The sequence below is a fragment of the Furipterus horrens genome, unplaced genomic scaffold (genome assembly GCF_987537825.1).
Source record: "Furipterus horrens unplaced genomic scaffold, mFurHor1.1.pri manual_scaffold_3, whole genome shotgun sequence".
NCBI classification, from domain to species: domain Eukaryota; kingdom Metazoa; phylum Chordata; class Mammalia; order Chiroptera; family Furipteridae; genus Furipterus; species Furipterus horrens.
In genome coordinates this window covers 166,378,282-166,404,769 of record NW_028327173.1, presented here as the reverse complement: position 1 = coordinate 166,404,769, position 26,488 = coordinate 166,378,282, and the positions used below count along the sequence as shown (strand labels likewise).

Here is a 26,488-nt window from a genome sequence, read left to right as displayed (position 1 = left end):
GAAGTGGGAAAATATATATAGAAACTGGGCACAGACTATATTCTCCTTAAAGGGCTTCATACCCAATATTACAAAAAATAGACACCTGCAAACTCCAGTCACTGTTCTAATTATTTAACAAAAACAGAGTTGGAATCTGTTTATAACCAGCAGACACAATTTTAAAATCTGGCACACATTTCCTCAAGAATTTCTATTAATTATTCAAAAGAAGAAAACACAAAAGCCTGAAAAAAAATATTTGTACGTGAGGCTCTAAAAAGACTATACACAAACAAAAAGTTTGAAATAATAACTGAAATGAAACTGATGCAGTTAAGCTCTCAGAATTAAATTTTCATGGCATGAATGTTGAACTCTGGCACGTACTTCAAACACGTAAGGTGAAGCTTGAGTTCTTAGTTGTTGCAGAATAATTTCTCCAATAGCAACACACATCTATTAACATTCAGAATAATTCAGGTGGAAACTACAGTTAATCTAAACTAAGTCAAAGGGCATTTTACCGTGTGACACTATATATATATAAAATCAGTAATATTTGGTTGGCCAAGAAGTTCGTTCAGTTTTTTTTCATACAATGGCTCTAATAGTGCTTAGTTGTCTTTAACTTCATTCAAAACAATGTTGTTAGAGTGTATTGTGACAGCTGTCATATAAGCATGCATTTTTAAAAAACACCAAAATTGGTGAATTTTTGTGTAGACATTTTAATACTGAAGTTGGAAGAAGATACACAACATTGTCAACATATTATGCTTTATTATTTCAAGAAAGGTAAAAATGCAACGCAACAGAAATGCAAAAAAAGATTTGTGTAGTATATGGAGAAGGTGCTATGATTGATCAAATGTGTCAAAAGTGGTTTGTGAAGTTTCTTGGTCCTACTGACATTTTGGCCAAGTAAGTCTTCGCTATGGGGCCATCTTATGCACTGGAAGATGTTTAGCAGCCCCCCTGGCCTCTACCCACTGGAAGCCAATAGCGGGAGATAGCCAACATACTAGGAAATATCCAAATCAATAAATTTACTGGTGAAAATTAAAAATGTGTCTTTTATTTTACGGAAAAACGTAATGGACTTTTTGGCCAACCCGATATGTCAGCCATGGCTTTAAAGTTACACAGAAGTTCTTTTTAAAAATATATTATATCAGAACATTTCTTTAACATGTTATCTATCAGGTATCCCAGAGAAACATTCTATCACAAAAATTTGTTCCCTAAAATTTTCATCATGATCTTCAAAACTTTGATCAAGATAGTACAATCTCAATATTGTGCAACAAATGTTCAAAACAAAGGAATAGACAATAATCTATTATTTAAAAAAGAAAACCTGAGCATAGTCAATAAGGACAAAGATTTAAGGAAGCTAAAATAATAAGTGTACTATCTCATAATCAGTTAATTAAACCTGCAGGAAGAGCAGTTAATCACCACCAACCTGTTCTTCCTGGTGATAAGATAGTACAAGAACAGTCCATAAAACTAAGTGACTTCTAGGTGGGTAAGGCAAGCAGATTTCTACAGGACTGTCTTAAACCCAGCTAGAACAAAGAAAAGTATCAGGACAGACCATCTACTCAAAATGGAAACCAGCCCACTGGTAGAGCTCTTCAATCATAAAGACAGTACAAAGTCTCAGATAAAATCTACTTGGTTGTAATATCTTTTCAGAGATGCAAGCTAGCTCCTTAAAAACAAACTCTCAATTCCCTCCTCAAAAAGGCATTATAAATATTAATTAACTAGCAATTATTTAATTGTGAAGAATTTAGCTAACACAAACAACTAATAAACAAATACAACTACAATTTTCACTTTTCAATGTCCAAGCTTAATTTCAATACTTTTCAAAATCTGAAATTGCCTTTCTAAGCTCATCTGCATTTTATATATCCGTAAATAGCACTCATAGACCTCCTTTTCAGTATATCTTAAAAAGAGGGGGAAATGTGTTTTAAGCTCTGCAGTCTAAAGACTATAATTAACTTTTACAAGAAAAACAATTGGAAAATCTTAGAATATAACTAAATGGAATCAAGAAAGTACACTGCCTAAAAACAAAGATTCCAATAACCAGAGGAAAAGCTAAATCCAGTATCTTAAGAGTTATCTTTCTTCCCCACCACACAACAAAGCACCTCCAAAAAGAATCTCCTCTACAGAAACAAAATGAAAAAATGGCAGGGGGCAACTTCAAGAACAGAAGCACATTTTAAAAATAACCAAAAGCTAGTTGAATGTTATCCTCAGCTATGTTGAGAAGGCTAGTTTATTATATCTCAAGTAATGTAAATAGCCCACAAAAAAATTAGATTTCAACTGTAAGGAAGGTCCCTCCCCCCTAAAATTCCATTCATTTATTCTTAGAGAGAGGGGAAGGGAGGGAGAAAGGGGGGAAGAGAAACATCGATGTGAGAGAGAGACAGATCCAACAACAGCATCTCACACACAACTGAAACCAAACCGGGAACCCAGGCATGTGCCCCAACCAGGAATGGAACCTGCGACCTCCCCTCAACCCGCCCCACAGGCCCACACCCAACCAACTGAGCTACACAGGCCAGGGCTGTATTGTAAGTTAAGACATTCAGAAAAGTTTTCTACCAATTGTACTACCAATCTTGTCCCAACTTGCCTGCAGTTTAGTCAATAAACAGGGGGAGGCAGAACTAATCAAATGCATCATTTAAATAAATTAGTTTCAAAATGTGAAATTTAAAATGTATTTTCATGTCAAGAATCTTCAAAGGAATTATTTCAAGCATATTTCAAGCACTTTAAATCCTTTAAGTTATCAGGCACTAAGTTACTGGATGACAAAATAAAGACAACCTAAAAGTATGGTTTGAATCGTATTTGAATTTAAGCTTTGGGCTCTCTCAATCTACTACCCAACCCCCCAAGCATCTTAAGCAACTCTCTTAATCTCTCTGAGTTTCACAATCTATAAAACAGGAAAAGCTACAAGTATGGGCAGTTAATTAAATTAGGATTAAATGCTAGCAAACTGCTTTGAAGTTACTTTATGCTGTTCTCAGTTCTCCTCCTACTCAGTAAAACTAATAGATGAGAAAACATCTGGAATTACTATTGATACTAACATCTGCAGACCCATAACAGTTAAAAGATGATCTCTATTTACAAGCTTCTAAGCCAAAGTTCATTCAACAACCCCAAAGGATTTCAGGATACAATTGCACAGGGCAATTTCTAGGTAAATTTCCTTTCAGTCTGAAAGATACCTACTCTTACCTACATTCTCAAAGCAGTCTATTACAAATCACAGAGCATCTTGAGTAGTCTTGGCACAAAATAATTCTAGGTAAGATGAACAAGCTGTCACTGTTGTTAATGCTATTTTCAGCATTCTAAACTGTCAATCAAGGTAAGCTTCATCACAAATACACCCTTCAAAAAGTACGAGTCCCTGCTGAGAATCTAAGTACTTCCTTATAAGCCATCTGTCCAGGAAAGCTCTATTAAAACACCTAGAATGCAATTGCTCTTAGTCTAAAGGAGCTATGAATAAACATAAAACACTAAAACACATTAAACCGTATACCTTTCCCACTTCAAACACTGATAAACTACCTACCCAAGTCTATTGTGATGCCTAGGTTGAACACAAAACCCAGAGGCGGGTTGGTCAGAAACTGTACTTAATCAAAGGAGACTAATATTTTTTTTCAAAGAAGGAAAATATATAAAATAGCTCAAGAAGGGGGGAAAAAGCTCAAAAAGAAAAAACAAACAAAGGAGGTTAGAAGGAAATGTACATGTAAATTACTCCCTGATGGAAGAAAGACTCAATTAAATTTTAAAACAGGAATTTAAATTACTCAGTGAGCTGCAAACTCAATTACTCACTGTTCTGCTTACTGAGCTACAAACACTATAAAAATCTAAGTATCTCTAAATCTAATTTGAAGGATCCAAAATTAATCTATTATATTCTAGTAAAGAAAGATAAATTTCAACAGGGAAAAAGTAGGATGTTCTAAGAGCCTACGGCTAATGCTGTAAAAGCAAAGAATAATGAGAACGAATTATTTTGAGAATAAAGGATTAAGTGGAAACTGAAACAAAGAGTTCAAATTCTTCCCTCAGCCCCATCCTTTCTTCTGCTTAAGCCCTGAAGGATATTCTTTGTATACTACTAAGAAGACTACTTAAAAAGTAACTTCTGATCAATGTGTCAAAATTTTTTCGCAACAGCAAAATACTAAATTCAATCCCATAACTGCAGCCATCTCAAACAAACACATGGAGCACATTCTAAATTCCAGCTCTTTCACATTTACCACCAACTATTTAGAGACTATGGAAAAATGGCGAGGTTGCCTTAAGGTTCTAGAGGTAGAAGTGGGGGCAGAATACTGCCAGAAAAACTAGAAAGACAATTACATTTGACTAAAGCTTACAAATATTACAAAAAAGTTTAAGTTCTTCAGAAAAGTAAATAAAATTAAAATATGAATCTTTAGAATTAATGTGAAAAAAAGTACCACCTATCCACTGATTTTTAACCACCTCATTCACATTTACTACTATAATGTCCACCTGCTCATCTATGTAAACACAGAATGTCAAAAGAATACAAATTCATTGTTTTAACAATGATGCAGTGGGTCATGTGCTCACAGTGAGTCAAAGTTTACAGACTGAAATATTGGGAGTGAGGGCTAGTGTAGGAAGCTCCCTTACTTTGCATTTATTTTCAACATAAAGACCATGCCAACCACGATCTAAATGGAAGAAAGGTTCTTCATTCATTAAGCACATTTTACTGTGTTATTATATGGTAGGTACTTAGTAAATACTTCATAGGGTATTGCTAAAAGCAGGAAATGCATCTGACCTAGGGAACAAATGGCTGATTCTATCTAGAAGATTTAGTCTATTGAGAATATAAGAGTCCTCTTTAGAGGTAGGTTGCGGAAGAAATATGATACAAAATGACCCATCACTCCATCAAGGTGATTTCTCACCTTTGACACAAAATACAGATTTACTACCACTGACAAGGACTCAACAATCAGTACCTCAACCTAAAAAGTGGCTCTCCAAAAAAGGGGTTTATCTCCATTATCTACCCAAACCTGCAGAACATTTATTTGATCTACACTTAATTTTCTTGAGTAATATGAGGGGAAGTGTGTACTGGAAACCAATAAAGAGGCATACACAACTCTTTGAAGAATTAATCAGGGAAAATTTCTAATGCCTGTGCTATTAAAATATTTCCAATTTAACTGGCTAACCCAAATACTTGGTCTTTGGCCTTCCTTCCTTATTAAAAACAGTTGTGTTTAGGGCATCTTTTTGAACAGATTGTGTTTTCCCCCATGTATTTTGCCACTGGTTCAATTCTTTTATCCACATAAATAAGAAATGCCCAAGCCCCCAGCTTCTGAAAATAACATCTGGTATGCACACACAACAAAAAGCTTGAGAAAATGTCCTAGTTTTTATGTAAAAGTTCTTCATTTAAAACGTGAGTGCCTTTAGCAAAGACTAGACATAAATCAGCTTTTGCCTTATTAGGAGATTGCTATTTTCAACATTTACCTTAAACCACATCATGGATTTATCTTCTAACCAGTTAGCTTCCTGTCTCCCCAACTAGATTAGGCTAACTTTTTTGAAAGCAAAGGACTTGGACCCCATGATCTATTGCCCAGCTAACACATTTCAAAAGCTCTGTAGGTCTCCACAAAGACATATCTGTTGCCAGCCTTAAAGTTTTAAGGATTTCTATAATACTTTAAAGCTATTTCAATGAGAACAGGTGTCCTTAAGTTGTTCCTATAGTTGTATACAGTAGGTTCTCCAAGTGTGGTCCTGGACTCCTGTGAGTTTCCAAGACCCTTTCAGGAGGTACATGAGGTCAAATGATTCTCATAATATTAAAATGTTATTTATTTTTGACCCTTATTCTTTCACAAGTGTGCTGTGGAGTCTTCCACAGACTACATGATGTGTGATATATCCAGAGACTGAATGGGAAAGCAGATATGAAAATCCAGCTGTCTTCTATTAAGCTAGACAACAGAGTTATCAAAATATAAAATAATGCCACTCTTCTCACTAAATTTTATTTTGAAAAGACAGTTATTTTATGAAAACTATCATTTATGTTAACAGGTAATGGATTTATAGTTGTTATTTGTAAGTGATTTAATAAATATATTTTTAATTTTTTTGTTTTAATTTCTGATACAGCAAAGATCAACAGACATAAGCCATACAAACAAAGGCTCTTGGGGTTCTCAACAAATTTTAAGTGTAAAGGGGTCCTAAGAATAAAAAGTCTGAGAACAGCTGTAGTGCATAATTACATAACCTAACACAAAGTGCCTTCCATAGATAAGAAGCTCAAGTCAATTCTGAAGTATAATTGCTTCTTACACCCCCTAATCTTATTGAGAAATATATCTCCTTGGAAAGCATAATTTGGCATGAAGCTACTCTGTCCTAGGTCCTACTTAAGGGGCTTTAGATATTTAAGTCTTCAGAGTCCTCTTTATAAAGATGTTCTGACCTATAATGTCTCCTATTACTTGAATAGTGTATTGGAGTTTCTTAACATTTTTCACAAAAATTTCTTTGTTGATCCTAACAGCAACCTGTGAAGTATTACCCGATTTTTACAGATGATATCATGAAACTGATGCATAAAGGAAAGAGAACTACTTGTCCAAGGATGTACTGCTGGCTAGTAGGGTCTTGGATGTCCGTCTTTGGCAATTACTTGGCTGCCTTAAGGCTGTTTCATTGTGGTATAATTCCAAAGAAAACAGGGCAAGGGCATTACTTTTATTGTCCCAGTGACAAAACAAGGATTTTTTTTTTTTCTTCAGTAAGAACGTAATCAGACTCGATACCTGGTCACAGCATTAGGCAACACATTGGCTACCCTTTCGGTTCCCTACTGAAGAAGAAGAAAGAAAAAGGAGGAGGAGAAGGAAGAAGAAGAAGAGATAGAGAATAAATACCAGAACATATCAATATGATGCTGCAAGATAATGAATTAGCTAAGGACTCACAGATTTACTAATCATTTAATCACTGAAACAACAGGCAGGCAAGAACAAGATCAAGCTCAATACAATAACACTAGATTATATCAATGGATAAATGCCAACAGGTTTAAATGGGAGGCCCACATGAACAGGCTGCAATTCACAGAATATGGACAGAAGAAAAAACCCATATAAAGTTAAACTGGCTTTATTGGTTCTACAAATCCAAATGCATAACTATAACCATACTCAAAAACCAAGGTCAGAGACAAATTTTGATGCAAGATGCAAAGGTGCCATCCTACCCCCTGGACAAGACATCATCCCTCACTTAGAGATGGACATGTTCTTGTTGTCAACACAAGTCTCTTAGGTATGTTCCATTTTAACCTAATTTCCTCAAGAAATGTCCAATTTTCTGCATCTCTTTTCCAGCATTAACTGGGCTCCCTGGCTGACAAAGGCAAGACTGACTCACAAGAGGGTATCTGTCCGTTGCATAAACTCTTTTCCTTTTTCAGATGCATGTACCCAGTGAAGCCATTTTAAAAACTGATGTGATTTTCCCAGAAAAAAACAGAAGTGTGCTAACTGTCCACTTTGAATTCCTGTAGTTTATTTACAGCAGATGAGCAAGAGTAATTTCATCATCCCTCATGAGGTATGCTTTTCCTAGTATTTACTTTGGTCATTTTTTTTCAAATCGCTTTTGGAAAAAAATTTAAAGATACAATTACAGCATCGCAGCTATAACTACAATTACAGCTAATGCACCAACAACCAATTTGTAAAGCAATTTGCTGCACCTTATTTGTTGTTCCATACTCAACATTTACTGCGAAAGATACATTAATATGTAAGAGCTAATTTCTACAAGTTTCTGTACCCTCATAAAAGAATTGCATTACTGCACTGTAAAACCAATTAACCGATTAACCTTTAAATGCTTCATGCAGAAAAAGAAAAATCTGACTTTACCAAGGCAAGCAAAGCATCAAGCCTCTGAGAACTCCGCGTTATTCCTATTCCTTATCCTAGAGTACATTTTTCTTTGTGGCGTTACCCATGTTTTTCTCCAAGGACATAATCCCGATTTAAGAAGTAACCTGTCAAAAGTGTTAAGGCTTCTGTAAACTACCTTCCCAGCTCCAGCCCATAATGAGAAATGTCACACAGCTAAATCGTACATTGCTGTTTCCCTATATTTCTTCAAATGAACTTAAGATTTTTGAAGTGCACCATTCAAATTTAACACTACAACCCAAGCCATCGTTGATCATCTCAAATCGAATAAACAAAAGACTCGAGCGGCGGCACCAGGGCCCTACCAGGAAGTAATCAAAGCATTGTGGCCACTGCGATCCTAAGTCGCTGGAGCAGACAATAAGAGGGCACTGGGGTTTCCAACGGACCTGGCAGAAGGAGTTCATTTGCGTAAGCAATGCAAAAGCTTTTACATCAACCTAATAACCGTTCTACAGCACACGAACTCGGGACTCCCAACGCAATTTCAGGCACCCAAAACATCTGAAAGGCAATCGAGCCGCCCCTCCAAAGCAGCTGCTGGGTCAGCCTCCCGAGATTTTTAGCCTGCAGCTTGTTTTCAAACTTCACCCTCCCTGGATGATGAAAGACTCCGACCTCGGCCGTCCGAGTTCCGATCATCTCCCGTGGCTCAGAGCTCCTGCCCTGCGTGGGTCGGGTTGCCCGAGCCCGCGGGCAAGCGGTGCCGGGGCAGGCGGCGAAGGTCCCCAGGGCGCCCCTCTGCCCAGACAAAGATGCGCCCGAAGAGCGGCGTTTTTCCCGTCTGGTCGGGGACGGGACGCAACTCGGGCACCCCCACATGTGCGACCGCCCTGTGGGACCGGACACCCGCCGCTATAGCCCCCAAACCGGCGACAGGGGGCCAGCACAGCCCCTAGGCAGGGCGGGGCTGGGGGCGCGAGCTGCGGGCCAGAGTCCCGGCACGTCGCTGCCCCCATGCGCTCTTGGTCCCAGCGGGCTCCCGCCGGGCGCGGGCCTCTCCTTCGCCAGCCGGACTGTCGGGCCACGGAAAACAAAGGAGTCGCCGCCGCTCCGCCGGGCGCGCCCGCCAGCTCCAGCCTCACTGCATAGCCCTCCCCAGCCACCTGACCCGGCTCGCCCTCAACCCTCGCCGAATCCGCGCGCCGGCCGCCCTCGATCCCTAGACGGCAGGCCCCGCAGAGCCGGGGCCTCGGGTGCACGGCAGGGCCGCCTGGGGCCGCACTCACCGCTGCAGCACCAGGACGACGGGGAGCCGTTGGGGAACTTGGCTGAGTCCGGAGCGATGCAGACGCTGGAGCTGAGGTGCGGACACTCCATGGCCACAACGAGAGTGGCGAGGAGGACCGAGGCTCGGGAACCGGGTGAGGTGGGGACGGAAAGACTGAAGCTCCGTCTGAGGTCGCTCCTCGCTGGGCGCTCTGTCGACGGCGGCTGCGTCCTGAGCCCTTGCGTCAAAGAAAGCAAAAGCTTCCGGGCGCCGGGTTTTCTCGCCCGCCGTCTCCAGAAACCCCGCTCCAGAAAACGTGAAAATCCAGGATCCGGGTCATGCCGCCACCCCTAGGGTTGAGGGCTTCCGTCTTCCCAGGCCAGCCACGCCCCTCCCCTGGGTAAGCCACGCCCCCAGGCCCAGCTCCGCCTCCGTCCTCTACCGCGGGGTGGGGTCCTAGAGCCTCACCGCGGGTGGCCCTGAGTCCGGCTGTGCCGCAAAGAGTTTCTTAACTCTGGCGCCCCGGGCGGCCGCGGCTTCTAGGGGCCCCGGAAAGGGTGGGGCACCAGCAGGAGACACGCGGTCCGGTCCGCTGAGTTAATCGCGGCCCGGTGAGCGCTAGCAGTTAGAAGATCCTGCATGGTGTGTGGTGGTTTTATTACACCGTGGTAGAAAATCTGGCCGCACAAGAAAGTGTGAAGGAGCAAATAAAAACCGCTCGAGCAGACAGGCACTATAGCCCCCATTTTAAACAAGAAGATACAAGCCCAGAGAGGTTAAGGGCCTGGCCCCGGTGGCCCAGCGGGCTACATCGGTCGCAGGGCAGTCCTGATTTAGTGTTATTCCTGCGGCAGGTGCGATACGGACCAGGTTCTAGGTTCTGGGTGCTGGCGTAGCTGGCCCAGCCGGGGTGCCCACGAACCTGAGTTTAAATCCGGTCATTGTGACTCCCCATGTGTACTACCTCAAGCGCATGGCCGACTCTCTTACCCTTGAAGTTTGAGAGATCTCCCTAACCAGGGTCTGCTGAGCTCAAGGTCCCAGTAACCAGGTGATAAAAAGAGAAGGGATCTAACATTTGTTAAACACCTACTACTGTCTCCTAGTGAGGTGGTTTACACTCAATACCTCATTTAAAACTCACACCACCCTGCCAGGTGCTGTTACTTTTTTTTTTTTTTTTTTTTTTTTTACCGCGGAGGGGAGGGAAACCAGGTCTGTCTGTAACAACTTAGGGCGAGGTGCCGAGATAGGATCCTCGATCCTTTGACCTCTTTGTAGAAAGTGTATCGGAAAAGCCTCAAGGGGCCGTTTGAACAGGCGTTACACCCCGATAGCCTGCGATGCCTCCGGGCATGGCCTCGAGAACCTCGGGGCTATTACAAAATTGCCTCAAAGTTGAGGCTCCTTGTAAAACCCGGCGAAGGAATCGCAAGGCCAGGAAGCGAGCAGGGGGAGGAGGAGGATGTGGCAATCCGGCAGGGCGAGAGGAGGAAGGAAGGTCAGGAAATGATTAACCGGGCCGGGCCGGGTAGTGGTTAGAGCAGAGCACCTCCCCGCAGTGCAGTCCTGGAACAATTCAGGGATGCTTTTTCAGTCTTTTCTCAGGCCTCGACATCCTCCCCACCCCCAGCCACGCACTCCCTCGACCCCAGTGGATTTCTGCCTAATGGTGTGCCCACACCCCAGGCATCTGTGTCGAACTTGCCCACCCCCATACTATTTCCGACTCCTCCGTCAACTCTCTTCTGTCGCTTTCCCAGTTTTGATGGCTGTTAAGAGCAAGCTTCAGTCTTGGGATTTTACGGCAGTGAGAAGTTGAGGAAAGTACATCTCTAGTCCTCCCAAGCCTTCTTCCTTCCTTCCTTTCTTTCTTTGTTTTTCTTTCTTTCTTTTTCATCTGTAAAGCTGGGAAAATAATACTTATCTGGCAAGGAAGATATAAGAATTCTTGCAAATTGCCACCACGCTATAGGTAGCAAATAATTTATAGCTTTTTAAAAATTATAGCAGATGAGGGAATAATTCCTAGGAAAGGGGAGGATAAATAAATAAGACCTTTGCTCAACTCTCCCCCAGCCCTCTCCTTCTATCAACGGATTTTCTTTTCAAGGCCTGTCTGGACTAACTTCTGTTTCCCCCTGGACTCCTACCCCCATTTAGTATACATACCCCGTGATTAGCAGTGGATGATGCCCTGACCATGCCATCTCTCACACTGGCATGTAAGGTTTCTTCTTTCACCCTCTCAGAGACTCAGTTTCCTTATTCTCTGGAGTTCATCTTAAACATCGCTTCCTCAGAGAGGCCTTTCCTGACCCTGCTTCACCCCTAGGTTACCTCCACGTGTGTAATGCCCTTGTTGCCCCCACACTCAGCCTTTTTAAAAACACTTCACATATGTGATTATTTGTTCAACGTCTGTCTTCCTCTTGGAGTTCCATAAGGATAGCAAACAAGTCTGTCTGGTTTCCTGCTGTATTCCAATAAATGTGTTCAATAACGAGTGAGTGATCGATTAGCAAGGTCTACCATAGACAGGAGTTTAGGAAGTGGCGTGATATCTGCCAGGCATTTGCCGCACCCCCCACCCCACCCTCGGCCAAGGTGGTCTCAATTGCCTTCAGCTTTGAGTTTGTGATGTTGATGGCATCGGGAATGTGAAAGCACCTTGTACTGTGTAAACTGCTCTTTAAAAAAGATTTAGAAATAAAGAAACAAAAGAAAGGTTTTTATTAGAATCTTCTCTCCCCAGCTAGAATAAAAACGTCTCCGAGCAGGGGGCCTAATTTAGTCATCTTTGACTGCTCTAGGCTCCCGAGGGAAAACTATGACTACCAGGCAGTCCAGAGAAGCTGCGCAAAATCAAAGAGGCCCTCCTGGGGCTTTAGCTAGGTTTTCCTAAAGTGCAGGGAACTTTTCTGTGTCTTTGAAAGTTTCCATTAAAAAAAAAAATCCTCGCAGTGAGTAAATGTGTCAGACAGGGGAAGACCACAGGGCACACTGGGAAATCTGCTTTTTCAGTTCCTTGTTTCTTCGGCTACTTTTAAGACAACGTTTGCTTTTTTGTTCTTGGCCTGAATTGCTTTGGCACTGAGGAGCTCTGGTGGTGATGAGCCAGCCTCCAGCTCCTCACTCTCGCTTTCCCGAAGGAACGCTTGGCCTCGAGGGTTACCAGCCAGCCCTAGCGGCCACACCTCCCTTCTCCCCACCCCTCCCTATCAAGGTGGCTCCTGCCAGCAAAGGCAAGCAAGGCTTGCGTTTGCACTTTTCGGAGAAGAATGTACAATTTCAACGACACTATCAAATGTTTCTCATCTAAAGCAAATATAAGGGGGGTGCTGACGAGCAGAGGGGCATACGTTGCCATGGGAACCTTGATCAGGAAAGGTCTCAAGGTTGCTGTGACCTTCCTCTAGTTTTAGACTTGAGACTTCTGACAGAATCGGTGGTCCTGAAGCAAGGGATTACAAGCTGACCAGGCCCTAGGGGACACTAGCTCAGACTATTCCCACTCAGGCGAGGCTTATTATTGGAAGAACCCAGAGAGCTGGGTTAATTATTTACTGTAGAGATTTTTCTAGGAGCAAGGCCTCCTAGGGAAATCAAAGTTAAAAAGAGAAGGCTTGGTCAGTATTCAGAAGGGTATGGGGTGGGGACCCCCCAGAGGCTCTTTTATCATCTCCTTTAATTTTCCAAGTGGCACTTAATCTGATCATTCTTTGCTTGTTTACTTGTTTATCTGTTGTCAGTCTCCTCCGTGAGAACAGAAACCTTGCCAGTCCTGTTCACTGCCTGATTTCCAGCTCCTGGCACTCAGCCTGGTACAGGGCAGGCCCTCGGGAACTATCTGTTGAATGACTAAATGAATGAAGGGGTGAGTTTAGGCTTCTGCCAGCCAGCCCTCACTTCTGCACTCAGGAATACCAGCGATGTCTTTCTCCCACTTCTTTCCATTCACCCCTTTTGCATTATCTTCCTGCCCAAAATTCTTCAGTGGCTCCCCATCTCAGGCAAGATAAAAATAAATCAAAACTCCATCATTACCATCCCTGTCTCTTGCTAAAATTTTGTTTTGTTTTGTTTTTTACTATTCCAGAAGTATTTAAAATAGTTCCTCCTCACGCTGGAAAATGTGCTTCCTCACACCTCTCTATCACCTCTTTCCCTTCTGTCAGGCCAGCTTCTACTCCCTCTCCATGAAGGACAAAGCCTCCTCAGGGAAGCCCTCCATCACTCACTCAAGGAGACTTCTAAGTCCCACCCTCCCTACTCCCCTCATTCTGTCTCTGCAACTTGTCACATAGGCTAGTATTTTGTCTCCCTTGGGTACTTTTTATCTGTGGGTACTAGGTACCTAGTTCAACAATTGCAGATGTTTTTAAAAGATTATTTTTTTTGCTCTGACTGGTGTGGCTCAGTTGGTTGGGCATCTTCCCACAAAGGGAAAAGTCACCGGTTCAATTCCTGGTCAGGGCACATGCCTAGGTTTCGAGTTCAGTCCCAGTCAGGGGCACATAGGAGAAGGAACTGATCAATGTTTCTCTCTCACATCCATGTTCCTCTTCCTCTTTCACCCTCCCTTCCCCTCTCTCTATACATAAATAATATCTTTTTTAAAAAAAGATTATATCTGTTGATTAAATGTTGAGAGTGCCCCCTTTGAGTGTGATTACCTCAATTATTATATGTAATGGTCCCCTAGGTATTCATAGAAAGGACCTCAACTCTGTAAGAACAAAAACTTACACTAATTGGGTCCCACCTAGGTGCTAGATACTATATCAAGTTGTTTTCATTTCTTTGTTAATCCTTACAACACACCTGAGAGGTAGGTATTATCATCTCCATTTTACTGATGAAAGAACTAAAACTCAAAAAAGGTTAAATAATTACACAAATATATACAATTAGTACCTGATCTTTCATCAAAGGTAGCAGAGTTTCACCCCTCAAGACATGGCCAGCTAAATGATTTTGCAGTATTATTCGGGGTTAGCTGAAGTTCCTGATAAGGAAGATTCTTAGGGACCACAGGACACAAAAGAGCCTTCTGAGTAACTGAAGAATCATTTCAGTTCAGTAACATTGTAATAATCATTATTCATCTGCATCTTAATTTGTATTGTCTAAAGGCTTTCTTCTCTATCATTTTAATGTAAACTTCACAGCACTTTCATGAAGGAGATGAGGTTCCGTTGTTTAAAAACCGACTTTGCAGATAAAACAATAACCAATTAAGAGAAACAATGTGGCTCTAGCAGGAAACAACTGCCACTTCTTGTCTGTAAAATCAGGGGTTGAACTAAATGATCCCCTAGGGCCTTCCCCCAATGAGCATTCAGAGATCCTAGGAGAGCTCATGGCCACCTAGTAACACTGGGGAGGCAAGAAGGCTCTTTTGTATCTTGTGGCAGAGACTGCTAACTGTTCACCCCAAATCTGTTTTCTTTTCCTCCTGGATGAGAAATTTCTCATCCTCCTTGTTGTCAGTAGAGTCTGAGCAGAAATTGCAAGGCTCAGCCTTGGCTGGCACTGTGAACAGCTGCCCAAGACAAAAATACTTCAGTGTCCAGTTTTGTTTGTCAACACATAGAAGAAATGGGGGAAATATATTAGGTCAGGTCCAGGAAGAAATGTGGGTTTTCTAGACTTTCAGTCTGCCCTTTCTGTGTTCTCTCTTCTAGCATTCATTCATTTATTCAAGCAATCTTGTCTGTGTTCCTGCCACGTGCCAGGCACTGAAGATACAGGAACTCAGAGCTTGGTACTGCTTGGGGTCCTCCTCTATCGATATCTCTTTGCCACTATCAAGATGAAAAGCATTGTGATATCACTCTTTTCCCTTTGCTTGTTTGTTTTCTGATTGGACATAAGAGCCTCAGCGTTTCAAAGTGCTGTCTAGATGTGAGGCTTTAAGCCTTTTAATTCTAAAAACGGCTTTATATGTAAAGGGTCTGTCTCAATACTTGGCATACAGTAGACCCTCAATAAATGTTCATTTTCTTGATATCTTGTCCACTAGGAGGATTGATGAGGGAGATAGAAGATGATGGCCTGCTTTTAGTATAGCTGGCACAGAAGGCTAAATGTTTGTCCTTTTAAAGGGAAGTGGGCCAGATCATTCATTCAACAAATATTTCTGATGCTCAAGGCTCATGGGCTATAAAAGTGGGCAGCACTAAGTCTCATCATCAAAGGGATAGGAAAGGGCAAGAGAAACCGATCAGAAAACAAGCAATTGCAACACTGTGATAAGTGCTAGGAGGGGAAGTACAGGATGTTGCTTAGCCACAAATAAGGGGCAACTAACCCAGGCTGATGGGTGGGGGTGGGGGAAAACATAAGGCAGGGCTTGCTGGAGGAAATGACATATGACCGAAGACTTGATTGATACCTAAGATTTAGTCAGGTAAGGTGGGGGAGGGGGAGGAGGACATAGTATGCCAAGCAGAGAGAACTGTATCTGCAAAGGCTCAGAGGCTCAGAGAGGATCTCTGACTGCCAGTCTGGTTGGAGAGTCATGTGCAAGGAGACAAAATGCTGAGAGGTGAGGCTGGCAAAGTAGGCAGAAGGCAGACAGTGAGGGACTGCTGACTCTCTGTGACAGAGAACTGCCAGCACAGGAACCCTGACATCTTTCAGGGTTGTACTTTGCCAGGTCCTGGGAGAGGGGCTAAGGATGCAAAGATGCAGAGAGGTAAGAGACAAGATGGAATAAAGAAATAAACTAGCAATGATTAAATATCTATAAGATGTTTGATAGCATTAGTCATCTGAGCAATGCAAGTTAAAACCACAGTGTGCACACCTATCTAGAAACAAATAGGCAGGAATCAGAATGCAGATGTGACACACCTCCCCCCTAATCCCTGCAGTCATGACCAGAGCCCTGAGACTATGTCCTTGAGAAGTTTACAACCCACTGTGAGGGAGAAACTCAAAAACATTAAGTAGTAGAATTTTGATGGGGGAAAGAATCCTAGGCTTGGAGAACCTTTATCTCTGCCTTCCTCTCTTCTCTCCCAACTTTAATCTGACCTGACAATTCTGCTCTCAGGAATATTCAGCTAACCAGAAAAGTGAATTTCTCAAACATCCAGAGTATATATTTTCATAGTCTCAGACTCTTCTGGGAGGTGCCTGATGCACTGGGAAGATCTGGGGCTTTGGGCTCAGTCAGGCTGGGGTCCTGTCTCTGCCACTGGCCTGCTGTGTGACCTCAGGCCAGTAGCCTGACCTCTCCTGAGTCTCCATCTAGGCGATGTGAGTAATAATAGCACTTCCAGAATGGCGACTTCCCTGTTCTGTCTCCCTTAGCCAAATACTCATATTTGAAACAGAGAACAGGGATTCATGTGTTATGTTCTGGACCATTTTCTGAAGTTGTCAACACCTATAATTTGTGCACTTACGTAATCACACCAAAGGCTCTAAGCATATTTTATAAGTACATCATTGAGAAAGCTCTGCTGTGCCTGACCTGGTTATAAATTGGCAGCAGCAGGAGCAAAAGGGTATTTAACACTACTACCATCTTAAAGAACAATGGTAAGAAGGTAGGGAAAGGGCCTTAGAGCCCTTTGGCCTTTCTCAGTTACCTGTGAAGCACCTGTTGCTTTCAGATTGGAAATGGAGGCTGGAAGCAGCAAGGTTTCATGGGATTACCTTGGCTAAGAGCCCTTAGGACAGAACGATGTCAGGGGTTTCACAGGGGAGGAAACTGGTCTCAGAGGTTGACGAGCTTGTCCAGCGCTCCACAAGTTCCCTTGTTGGCTCCTGACACCTTGGTGCTCCTCACTTCCCAGAGTCTGTGTGCAGCCGAGTTGCAAAAGATTTTTCTTGTGCACCTCATTTGAACTTTCCTGGGTTCAGGATGCACAACCTGGTTCTACTGGAGAAAGAGATGGCTCTGGAGGGAAAAGCTCTGAATGCAGCAGTCAGTATAGCAGGTCCCTCCATAAATAACCTTCAGACCCAGGCTGGTGAGCCCTCTGACAGCAGCAATAGTTTCAGCATAGAGTGCCTGGCATGTATGAGGAACTCAGGAAATTACATTAGTCAGGTAAATAAATATGCATTCAGCAATGAGAAGCTCAGTCTAAAGGTTACACTGGAAGGACATGCAAGAAACTGGTAACAGCTGTTGGCTCTGAAGAGGGAGACTAGATCAGAGAAAGAGGGAGGGAAATTTACTTTTTCCACACATCCTTTTATTCCTTTTGAACTTAGTACCCCTGGTTATGAAAAAAGTAAGTTATATTCAACAAAATTTAAGCCTAATGTGACCCCCCCACCCAGGGAAATTTGCACTGCAATAGGAGGGAGAGAGCTGGGTCTTTAGAGCTGAACAAACTTAACTTTGACTCCCAGCTAATCTTGCTACTTTCTAGCTGTGTGTCCTAAAACAAATCACCTACCTTCTCTGAGCCTTATAGTATCTAACTACAATAGGGACAATGATTCTCTATTGGATGGTTGTTGAAGGCAAAATGTGATGACATATCAACACCTTTAGAGACTCACCATGTGCCAGGTACTTTTCCAAACACTTTCTGTCTGTGTGTCAACTTGTTTCATCCTCAAGACAACCCTTCAGGAGGGTTACTATTATTCTCCTCTTCCCCACTTTACAGATGATGAAACTGAGGCCCAGAGAGACTAAGGAACTTGCTTAAGTCTCATAGCCAGGCAGGCTACCTCCTGAACCTGGCTCTTCCCACCTCCACTCTGCTGCCTTGAAATGTTGGCATCTCCTTTTCAATAGGGAATTCTTAAAAATGTAAACATTTTCAAGATCCCCCCAAATGTCTTTATAATTGTGGGCTGTGGATACGGTGACAGGCTAGTGAGGGCAATGCTGGTTAAGAAATCAGCAAAACAAAAGCAGACACACACAGAGAGAGAGACAGAGAGAGAGAGAGAGAGAGAGGTATATCAGTTCTGATGCAATCAGAGAATATAGTTGAATTTTAGCATGTGTGTAATTTTTGTTTTACACTTTATTTCTATTATTTTTAAAAATTTGAATTATATATTGAAGGAGGACACCATGAGTTCTTTAGGACATTAGGCCTCTAGGCACATTAATAAGGTAGACCAAACTTTTAGGCAGCGTTGCTTCCCCTAGACCCCTCTAGTGGGTCCTAGGCTGAGTCATATGCTTACATTGCTGATTCTGCCTGTGGTGTCGATTATAGGTGTTTTTATGGTTTACATCTGATATTAACTTAGCTGTGATGATTTACCTCTTTTTCTTCTAATTCAATCAAAAAACAATTTCAATGAATTGAACACCCAGGCAATTGGGTTTTTAGTTTCATTGAGTTTTTATTGCCCTTGGAAGAAAAATATGGAGTTACCTCAAAAAGTTAAAAATGGAACTGCCTATGACCCAGTGATTCCACTTCTGGAATCATTGGCCTGAAATAATCACTTTTAGTATAGCTGGCACAGAAGGTTAAATGTTTGTCCTTTTAAAGGGATATGGCCCAGATCATTCATTCAATAAAAATTTCTGATGCTCAAGGCTCATAGGGTATAAAAATGGGCAGCACAAAGTCTCATCATCTGAAGAAACCCAAAACACTAATTCAAAAGAATATATGCATCCCTATGTTCACTGCAGCGTTATTTACGATAGCCAAGATTTGGAAGCTGCCCAAGTGCCCATCAGTAGATGAGTGGATAAAAAAAGTTTCATACATTTACACAATGGAATACTATGTGGCCATAAAAAAAGAAAATCTTACTCTTTGCAACAGCATGGATGGACCTGGAGATCATTACACTAAGTGAAATAAGCCAGTCAGAGAAAGACAAATAGCATATGATTGTACTTTTGTGTGGAATCTAATGAACAAAATAAACTAACAAACAAAATAGAAACAGGCATATAGATAAGAGAACAGATTGACAGCTGTCAGAGGAGACGGGGATTGTGGGGCTGGGTGAAAAAGGTGAAGGGATTAAGCAAGACAAACAAAAAAAACACATTATAGGCACAGACAACAGTGCGGTGATTACCAGAGGGAAGGGGTGGAGGGAGGTAGGAGAGGCTAAAGGGGCGATAAATGGTGATTGAAGACCTGATCTGGAGTGGTGAACACACACTACAGATACTGTATTATAGAAGTGCACAACTGAAACCTATATAACAAAATTCACCTCAATGTCACCTCAATAAATTCAATAAAAAAGTAAAAAACAAAAACAATTTCAATGAATTGAACACCCAGGCAATCGGGTTCTCAGTTTCATCGAGGTTTTTATTGCACTTGGAAGAAAAAAATTCATCATCTGTACTTCCTTAAAAAACAATTTTCAAAGTCAGAAATGAATCTGAACTTGTAAGGGGTAAAGGCCCATGTTTTGCTTTGGCTGAGTTGAAAAGCCTTCTTCAGTATGTCCCAGATTGTGTTTCCTTTCCATTTCTCTGCCTGCTCACCATCTCCTCCTACCCGAGGACCCTCAGTGTTTCCTATATAGTCCCCTGCCCCAACCCCCTACTCGACAATCAGGCCACTCCCTCCTCTGAGCCCCACCCATAAGCTTCGTAGGGGCCTTGTGCTCAGCCTATGCTAAGACAGCGAACTCCCACTGCTAGAACCAGTCCTCTTCACGACCCCCTGAGTACTCAGCCTGGCCGTGGGCGTTGGCCAAAGAAAGGAGGAACCACAAAATGAGCTCATCCCCACCTCCCACCGCCCATTCTCACCGCAAACTTGCATCATCTCTTCCTGCCTATGCTCTTATCAGAAGCTTTCAGCAGCTCCCCTCTGCTCCCAGAAGCAAGAAGTCTCCCCTACATTTGGTCCTGACCGATCAGCCAGCTTCGCTTCTCTCCACACCCTCACATGCGCCTGATTGCTGAGCAGACCCTGAACGCTAGCACCCTGGCTTCTCCCTCAAGCTGTTTCCTCCAGCCTCTGGAAGTCCTCCGGTTGAGTAAGCTGTACCACGAAGACCATCTCATTGAAAAATTCTTCCCAGCACCCATCTCATTCATATTTTCTCTTTTCCTTCCTCTCTCCCTTCCTTCCTCTCTCCCTTCCTTCCTCTTCTCTCCTCTGCCTCTCTGTCTCACACACACACACACAGTGTGAATTGATCTTCCTCCATCCGTGCTCCCCAGGGCCTCTGCTTGTACTTTAGCGATAGCACTTATTTCGGTCTGCTTTGAAAAAGAATTCATGTTTGCCTCACCTCCCAGTTAAAAACCACATCCCTGGAATGCAAGAACTGCCCAGTCCTCATTCATCTGCACATTTATCCTAGTACTGGCCCCAAGTTTTTGCACATAATAAGTTCTCAATAAATGGTTGGCCCTTGAGTACAGTGACTTGATGGACAGAGCCTTGGTTTTGGCAATGGACAGAACTGAATCTGAGTTTCCCTCCACTTCTCAATAATTGTGTGATCTTGGACAAACGACGTATTCTCTGAACTTCTTAGGTCTTAAGCCTATAAAGTGTAGGTTATAATAGTGCCTCCCCCACTGGGGAATGAGGAATGACTGAGATAACACACATAGAACACGTAACTCTTGCCATTTATAAAGTAGATTCCTAATAAGCAAAAGCCACCAACTTCATCTATGTATACTGTGAAAGCCCTGGGGAAAAGGCTACTAGCACATTTGCATTGGAAAACAAAGATGACCTTTCAACCTGGGCCTGTCTTTAGAAGAAATGGCAAAGACTGAGAAAATTCTGATGAAACAGAGCTGGGGGATGGGTGGGTGTGGCACAGAACCGGCAGCCTCAGGCCACACTCTTCGCAACTAAAGAGGTCAGCTATTGCCCAGGAAATCAGCTCTTCCAATCTCATGTATGCTACAGTAGCACCTACTAGACACCCTCCTCAAAGCCATCTCCATGCCTTACTATGAGCCTGAGTAACTGGAGAATAGAAAAAGCAGCTTGGAGCATGGAGAAATGACATTTTCAAGGCAATTGGCCCATGTACCTCTGGCTTATGGGGTTGAGGGAACAGAGGCCCAGTAGGGCAGAACTCTGGAGGCCCAGGGAGCCCCTCCTATCATGGAGACACTTGCCTAACACCTTCACATTTTTCCTTGGTTTCCAGGAGCAGCAACCCCAGAAAGGGGTGATGGGTGACAGGGTGTAGTATGGGGTAGAGAAGGGTGGGTGAGAACAGAGCACTATCCTCTGGCAGCTCTGGTTCTCAGTGTCCATTATTAAATGGTTGTTTTCTTACATTTCAGTCTCCTGAGAATTTGGACAGGACCACCAGCTTTTCTCAGGGCTGAGCTCCTTTGAAAAAGCTGATCTGTTTCTTGCTGTGCACCATCCCCACCAGCCTGTCCACAATCTAGGTCCCTGTGATGGGGCAGTGTTGAGGTATCAGGGGTGGTGGTGATACTAGTTTGTAGAGCAGTGATTATGGGAAGATTTGAATACCATATGGCAGCCTTTCCCTTGGAGATAGGATCCTGAATTAGGGTCTTGGCATTGGAATGACTTTTGGAGATCATCACCCTTTTATAGATGAGAAAACTGAGACCTAAAGTGGTCAAGTCAGTTCATAATGTATATGTTTATCAAATCACAACAATGTACACTTCAAATCCCTTATATATAAAGCTGAAAAAATTAAAATTAATTTAAAAAGAGGCCAAGCCAGAAGCAGAACCCAGGTCTCCTCATCCTCAGCTCAGAGTTTTTCTCCTACTTTTCTATGACAGCCCCTAAAGACATTTCAGTGTGGTATGATGCGAGTTATTTCCTCACGGTCGGAAATTATATATGTATCTGGATTTGACTAGAAAGCGTGAGTCTTACTTGTTCTAATCTTAAGTTCGAGTCCCAGCTTACTCTTTGCCTGATGTGTAGTTGTTCATTCTTCTGGGGGTGGGGAATATGAGGGAAAGGGTGGGACTTGTGCAAACCGTATCTAGATTCACGCTCTGATAAAATCTGGGGGTGGAGTTGGGGACAGTCCAAGGCTTGAGTGCTTTGGCTCCATCAGCCTGCTTTTTTGAGTGCTGAATAGAAGGCAGGCAGGCAGGCAGGCATTTTCTCCTCCCCTAAAAGATACTCAGCCTCCTTAGGTCCAAAGACGGCTGGTGTGCCATGAGATACCCCTGGGAGGTAGTACCTGGCACCTCTCCCAGGGGTGAGAAACTGACAGTAACTCATGTGGGTTCAAAAAAGAAAAAGAAAAAAAGCACAAGTACATGAAGCTGGCATGGGGATGACTAAAGGAACTAAAGGAAGGGGGGTGTCAAAAGGATTGATGAAACATTCATTTTCATTCACTCACTCAAGAGATCTTTCATTGAACACTTAATTAAGTCAGGTACAGTTCTAGGCACCCGGGAAATCAGAGCAAGAAGGGTGCACAGCACCATGCAAGTAATCCAGAAGAGGAAAACTCAGTCTTGGACAGATTCTCAGTTAAATGGAAAGTGAGGTTAAAGGAGGACCGTAGGAGGTATGGGATCTTAAAAAATTAGTCAAAAATTGCAAAAGGATAACAACTGCACTGATAACGTTTTTTAAAACATGAAAGAAAGGAGCCAGAGGGAGATGCAATTTGAGAACCACTTTGGCATTCTAGACTAAACCAAAGTGTTTGCACTGCATTCTGGGATAACTCATTCACTCAGCAAGTTCTGACTGATCATCTCCTATTTCTCAGGCCACAACAGGCGCTTTGCTGTTCCTTGCCCTTCACCAGACACCCCCCCCCCCCCGCCTTTAGTCTGTCAGTATCCTCTTCGTTTGTGGGCTTCCCCCCTAAGTTGCAACATTTAGCAGAAATATAAACAAGCTGAAAATGTCCTGACAGAAGAACAAAAATATATCCTGCCAAGAACCCTGTCTAATTTATCTTAATACACCAGTGCCAGGCACATAGTAGGCAATTAGGAGATGTTTGGTGAATGAATGAATGTTTGCTAAGCACTGAGAAGGCCAATTTTTTAAAATAAGAAATGTTACCATGATTACAACTTTGTCAAAACTTCATTTAAAAATGTTTTTAAATTCTGGAAAATACTAACAGGGTTGAACGATGGAATTATGGGATTTTTCTTTCTTTTTTCTGTATTCCCCTATTTTGTGTATTATGGCAACATTCTGTATAATGGAAAAATTATATTTTAGCTCATCCATGCCCTGCTTCCTCCCCAAAAAAGAATTGTGAGAATTATAATTTACTACCTAATTTTGTGCCATGTGAAAACTGAGAAAACATGACCTAAATTTCATAATGTAACCAAATAAATTTTATCACCACATTATTCTGATGTGTTTGGTGATAGACATGATCATTGTGTAGCCAGACATAAATAACCGTTCTCATAAAGCACTTTGATTAGGATTAACTTGAAACAGCCAAACTAAGCCTTTTGTCAGAGCACTGGGGGAGGGAAAACAGGAACTGGGCCAAGGAGGATATGACTGTTGGGTTCACTAGGGACCCCACTTTCTGACAGAGAATGTTAGGATCTGGGAGTTCTGAGGACCTAGGCTGGCAGATGTACTGGCCTCCAAGTGCTGGCAGCAGAGCAGGGTAGTAATTGGGGCTGCTCAGGCTTCACAAGGAGCTTTTCACCCCAACAAGAGTGCCACTATCACCCCAAACTCCCCATTCCTTCCCCTCCCAGGGTCAGCCTTCTAGATACGAGAAAGCCAATAAGGATACTGTCTATAATGTCATCAATAAATATTTCTTTGGGCAGCAGAACCATTGCTTTTTAGAGGGCTAGAGGGACATATTCATTCATTCATGACAAATACTTATTGAGAACCACAGTGCACCAAGCAAAAGCAAGGTCCTACATATACATGACATTTCTTTTCTTTTCTTTTTTTTTAAAGATTTTATTTATTTATTTTTAGAGAGAGAGAAACATCAATGTGTGGTTGCCTCTTGCACACCCTCAACTAGGGACCTGGCCCGCAACCCAGACATCCGCCCTGACCGAGAATTGAACCGGCAACCCTGTGGTTTGCAGGCCCGCACTCAATCCACAGAGCCACACCAGCCAGGGCCATGAAATCAATTCTTGCGTTTATCAAACATTATGTAGCTGTTATTATCCCTATTATATAGATAATGAAACATTCTCAGAACAGTTAAGGAAAGGGCTCTAGGTCCCATTAAGAAAGTGGTGGGAATTGGGTGGAGGAGGATGTAGGGGGGGTGGGGAGGAAGGATCTGCACTGACCTCTTTCAGACTTGGAAAGCCACTCTCCCCATACTTTCCATTGGGACAAAGCAGAGGTTTCCAAACTTGGTGTTTAAAGTCTATGTGACCATCAGCGACCACTCTGGGTCTCAGTCTCCTTGTCTATAAAAATAAAGGGCTTGAGAAATATGTTCTTCAAGTGTCCTTCCAGCGCTGGATTGTTTGTCACAGGGTTTCCTCTTCTTGCCTTTGTAAAAGCTCTGCTGCGTGATTCTCTCTGGCTCTCCACGCAGAACAACACAGAGGACTCAGATCTCTTCTGGAGTCGCCCCCTAGAGGACTTCGGTGGTACTGCCGGAGACTGGGCTTCCTGTAAGAGTACAGGCAACAGACAGACCAACCAACATACTCCCCCAGGGGAAGCCAACTTTAATGACCTCTTTACCTTAAAAAAAAAAAAAAAAAAGGTTTAGAAAACATTCTCACAGCCCGTCCCACGCTCACCACACCAAGGCTGCTGGAACATTTAATGATGGGGAGCATTTGTAGCCTGAACTACTGGTTCTGTGAGTCATTTGAAGATTGGATTATATTATACTTTCTATACCTCAGTTTCTTTTAGGCCTTCTGAGGCCTCTTAATGATCCAATGATGATTTTGCGGGACTGCCGAACTGTGATGATAAAACAATATATTTGTCTCTACTTAGTTATCTTTTCTAAGATTGTATTTATTTATTTTTAGAGAGAGGGGAAAGGAGGGAGAAAGGAAGAGAAACATTGACTGGTTGCCTTTCTTACACCCCCATCTGGGGACCTATCCCACAACCCAGGCATGTGCCATGACTGGGAATTGAACTCGTGACCCTTTGGCTCACAGGCTGGCACTCAATCCACGGAGCCACACCACCCAGGCTCCATTCAGTTATTTTTATTACAATAGTCAATTTTTGGTTAAGTAATATATGCACCTCGTACAACATTCAAAATTCACTACAGACAGAAAAAGAAGAAAAAGAAAATAAAATAAAAAGAGAGAGAAAGTCACTACAGAGTTTTCAGGAATTATCATGTGACCCAGCAATTTCACTCCTGGGTATATACCCAAAAAATTGAAAACAGGCATTCTAACAAAAACAGACATGGATTTTCATAGCAGCAGTACTCATAATAGACAAAAAGTGGAAACAACCCAAATGTCATTAACTAACAATAAACGAAATGTGGTTTATCCAAACAATGGAATGATATTCAGTCACAAAAAAGAATGAAGTGCTGATACATGCCACTACTTGGATGAACCTTGAAAACATTATGCTAACTAAAAGAAGCAAGACACAAAAGGCCACATGTGGTATTATTCCATTTATATGAAATATTCAGAAGAAGCAAATCAATAGAGATTTTCTTATCTGTAGGTTAGTCGTTGCCAGGGTCTGGGAGAAAGAGGGCAATGGGAAGTGAATGCTAATGAATATGAGGTCTCCTTCTGGGTTGATGAAAATGTTCTGGAACTAGATAGTGGTGATGGTTGCAGAACATTGTGAATATACTAAATGTCATTGAATTGTACAGTTCAAAGTAGTTAAAAAAGTAAATGTTATGTGTATTTTACCACAATACAAATAAAGAAAGGATAGCCATAAAAACTAAGTTCCCCTTTCTCCAGGTCCACTTCCTGAAGACAAAAACAACTATGAGCTCTTTTCTCTGTCCTTCCAGATATTATTGTATGTATGTATATGCATATATAGTATTTATATTATTATATACATGTTTATATTATATATGTGGTATATATATGCATATATATGGAAAATATACTATATATTCTTTTCTCTCTTTTTGGGGGACACAGATGGTCACACCATTCTGTAACCTGCTTTTTTTACTTAAATGGTTTGGATGGTTCTAAGTCAGTACTTGGTCTTTTTAATAAATTTTGATCTTTCCAAAATGAGGCTTCCAGTGGCAGGGTCTGGGGATGGGGCAACAGGTGCTGTGCCTGGCCATGAAGGGGGCAAGAAGAAGCCCCAGAAGCAGCCTAAGAAGCAGGTCAAGGAGATGG

General features: G+C 42.4%; 1 protein-coding gene across 1 annotated transcript in view; it reads right to left on the bottom strand.

Moving 5' to 3' along the window:
- The window catches only part of USP3 (ubiquitin specific peptidase 3), a 95,514-nt gene extending 85,975 nt beyond the window's left edge, over nucleotides 1-9,539 (bottom strand). Inside the window, exon 1 of the mRNA XM_090270735.1 lies at nucleotides 9,284-9,539. Within this exon, the coding sequence (XP_090126861.1) occupies nucleotides 9,284-9,374 (91 nt within the window). The 5' untranslated portion in view covers nucleotides 9,375-9,539. The remainder of the gene's footprint in view (nucleotides 1-9,283) is intronic.
- Nucleotides 9,540-26,488: the final 16,949 nt, after the last annotated feature.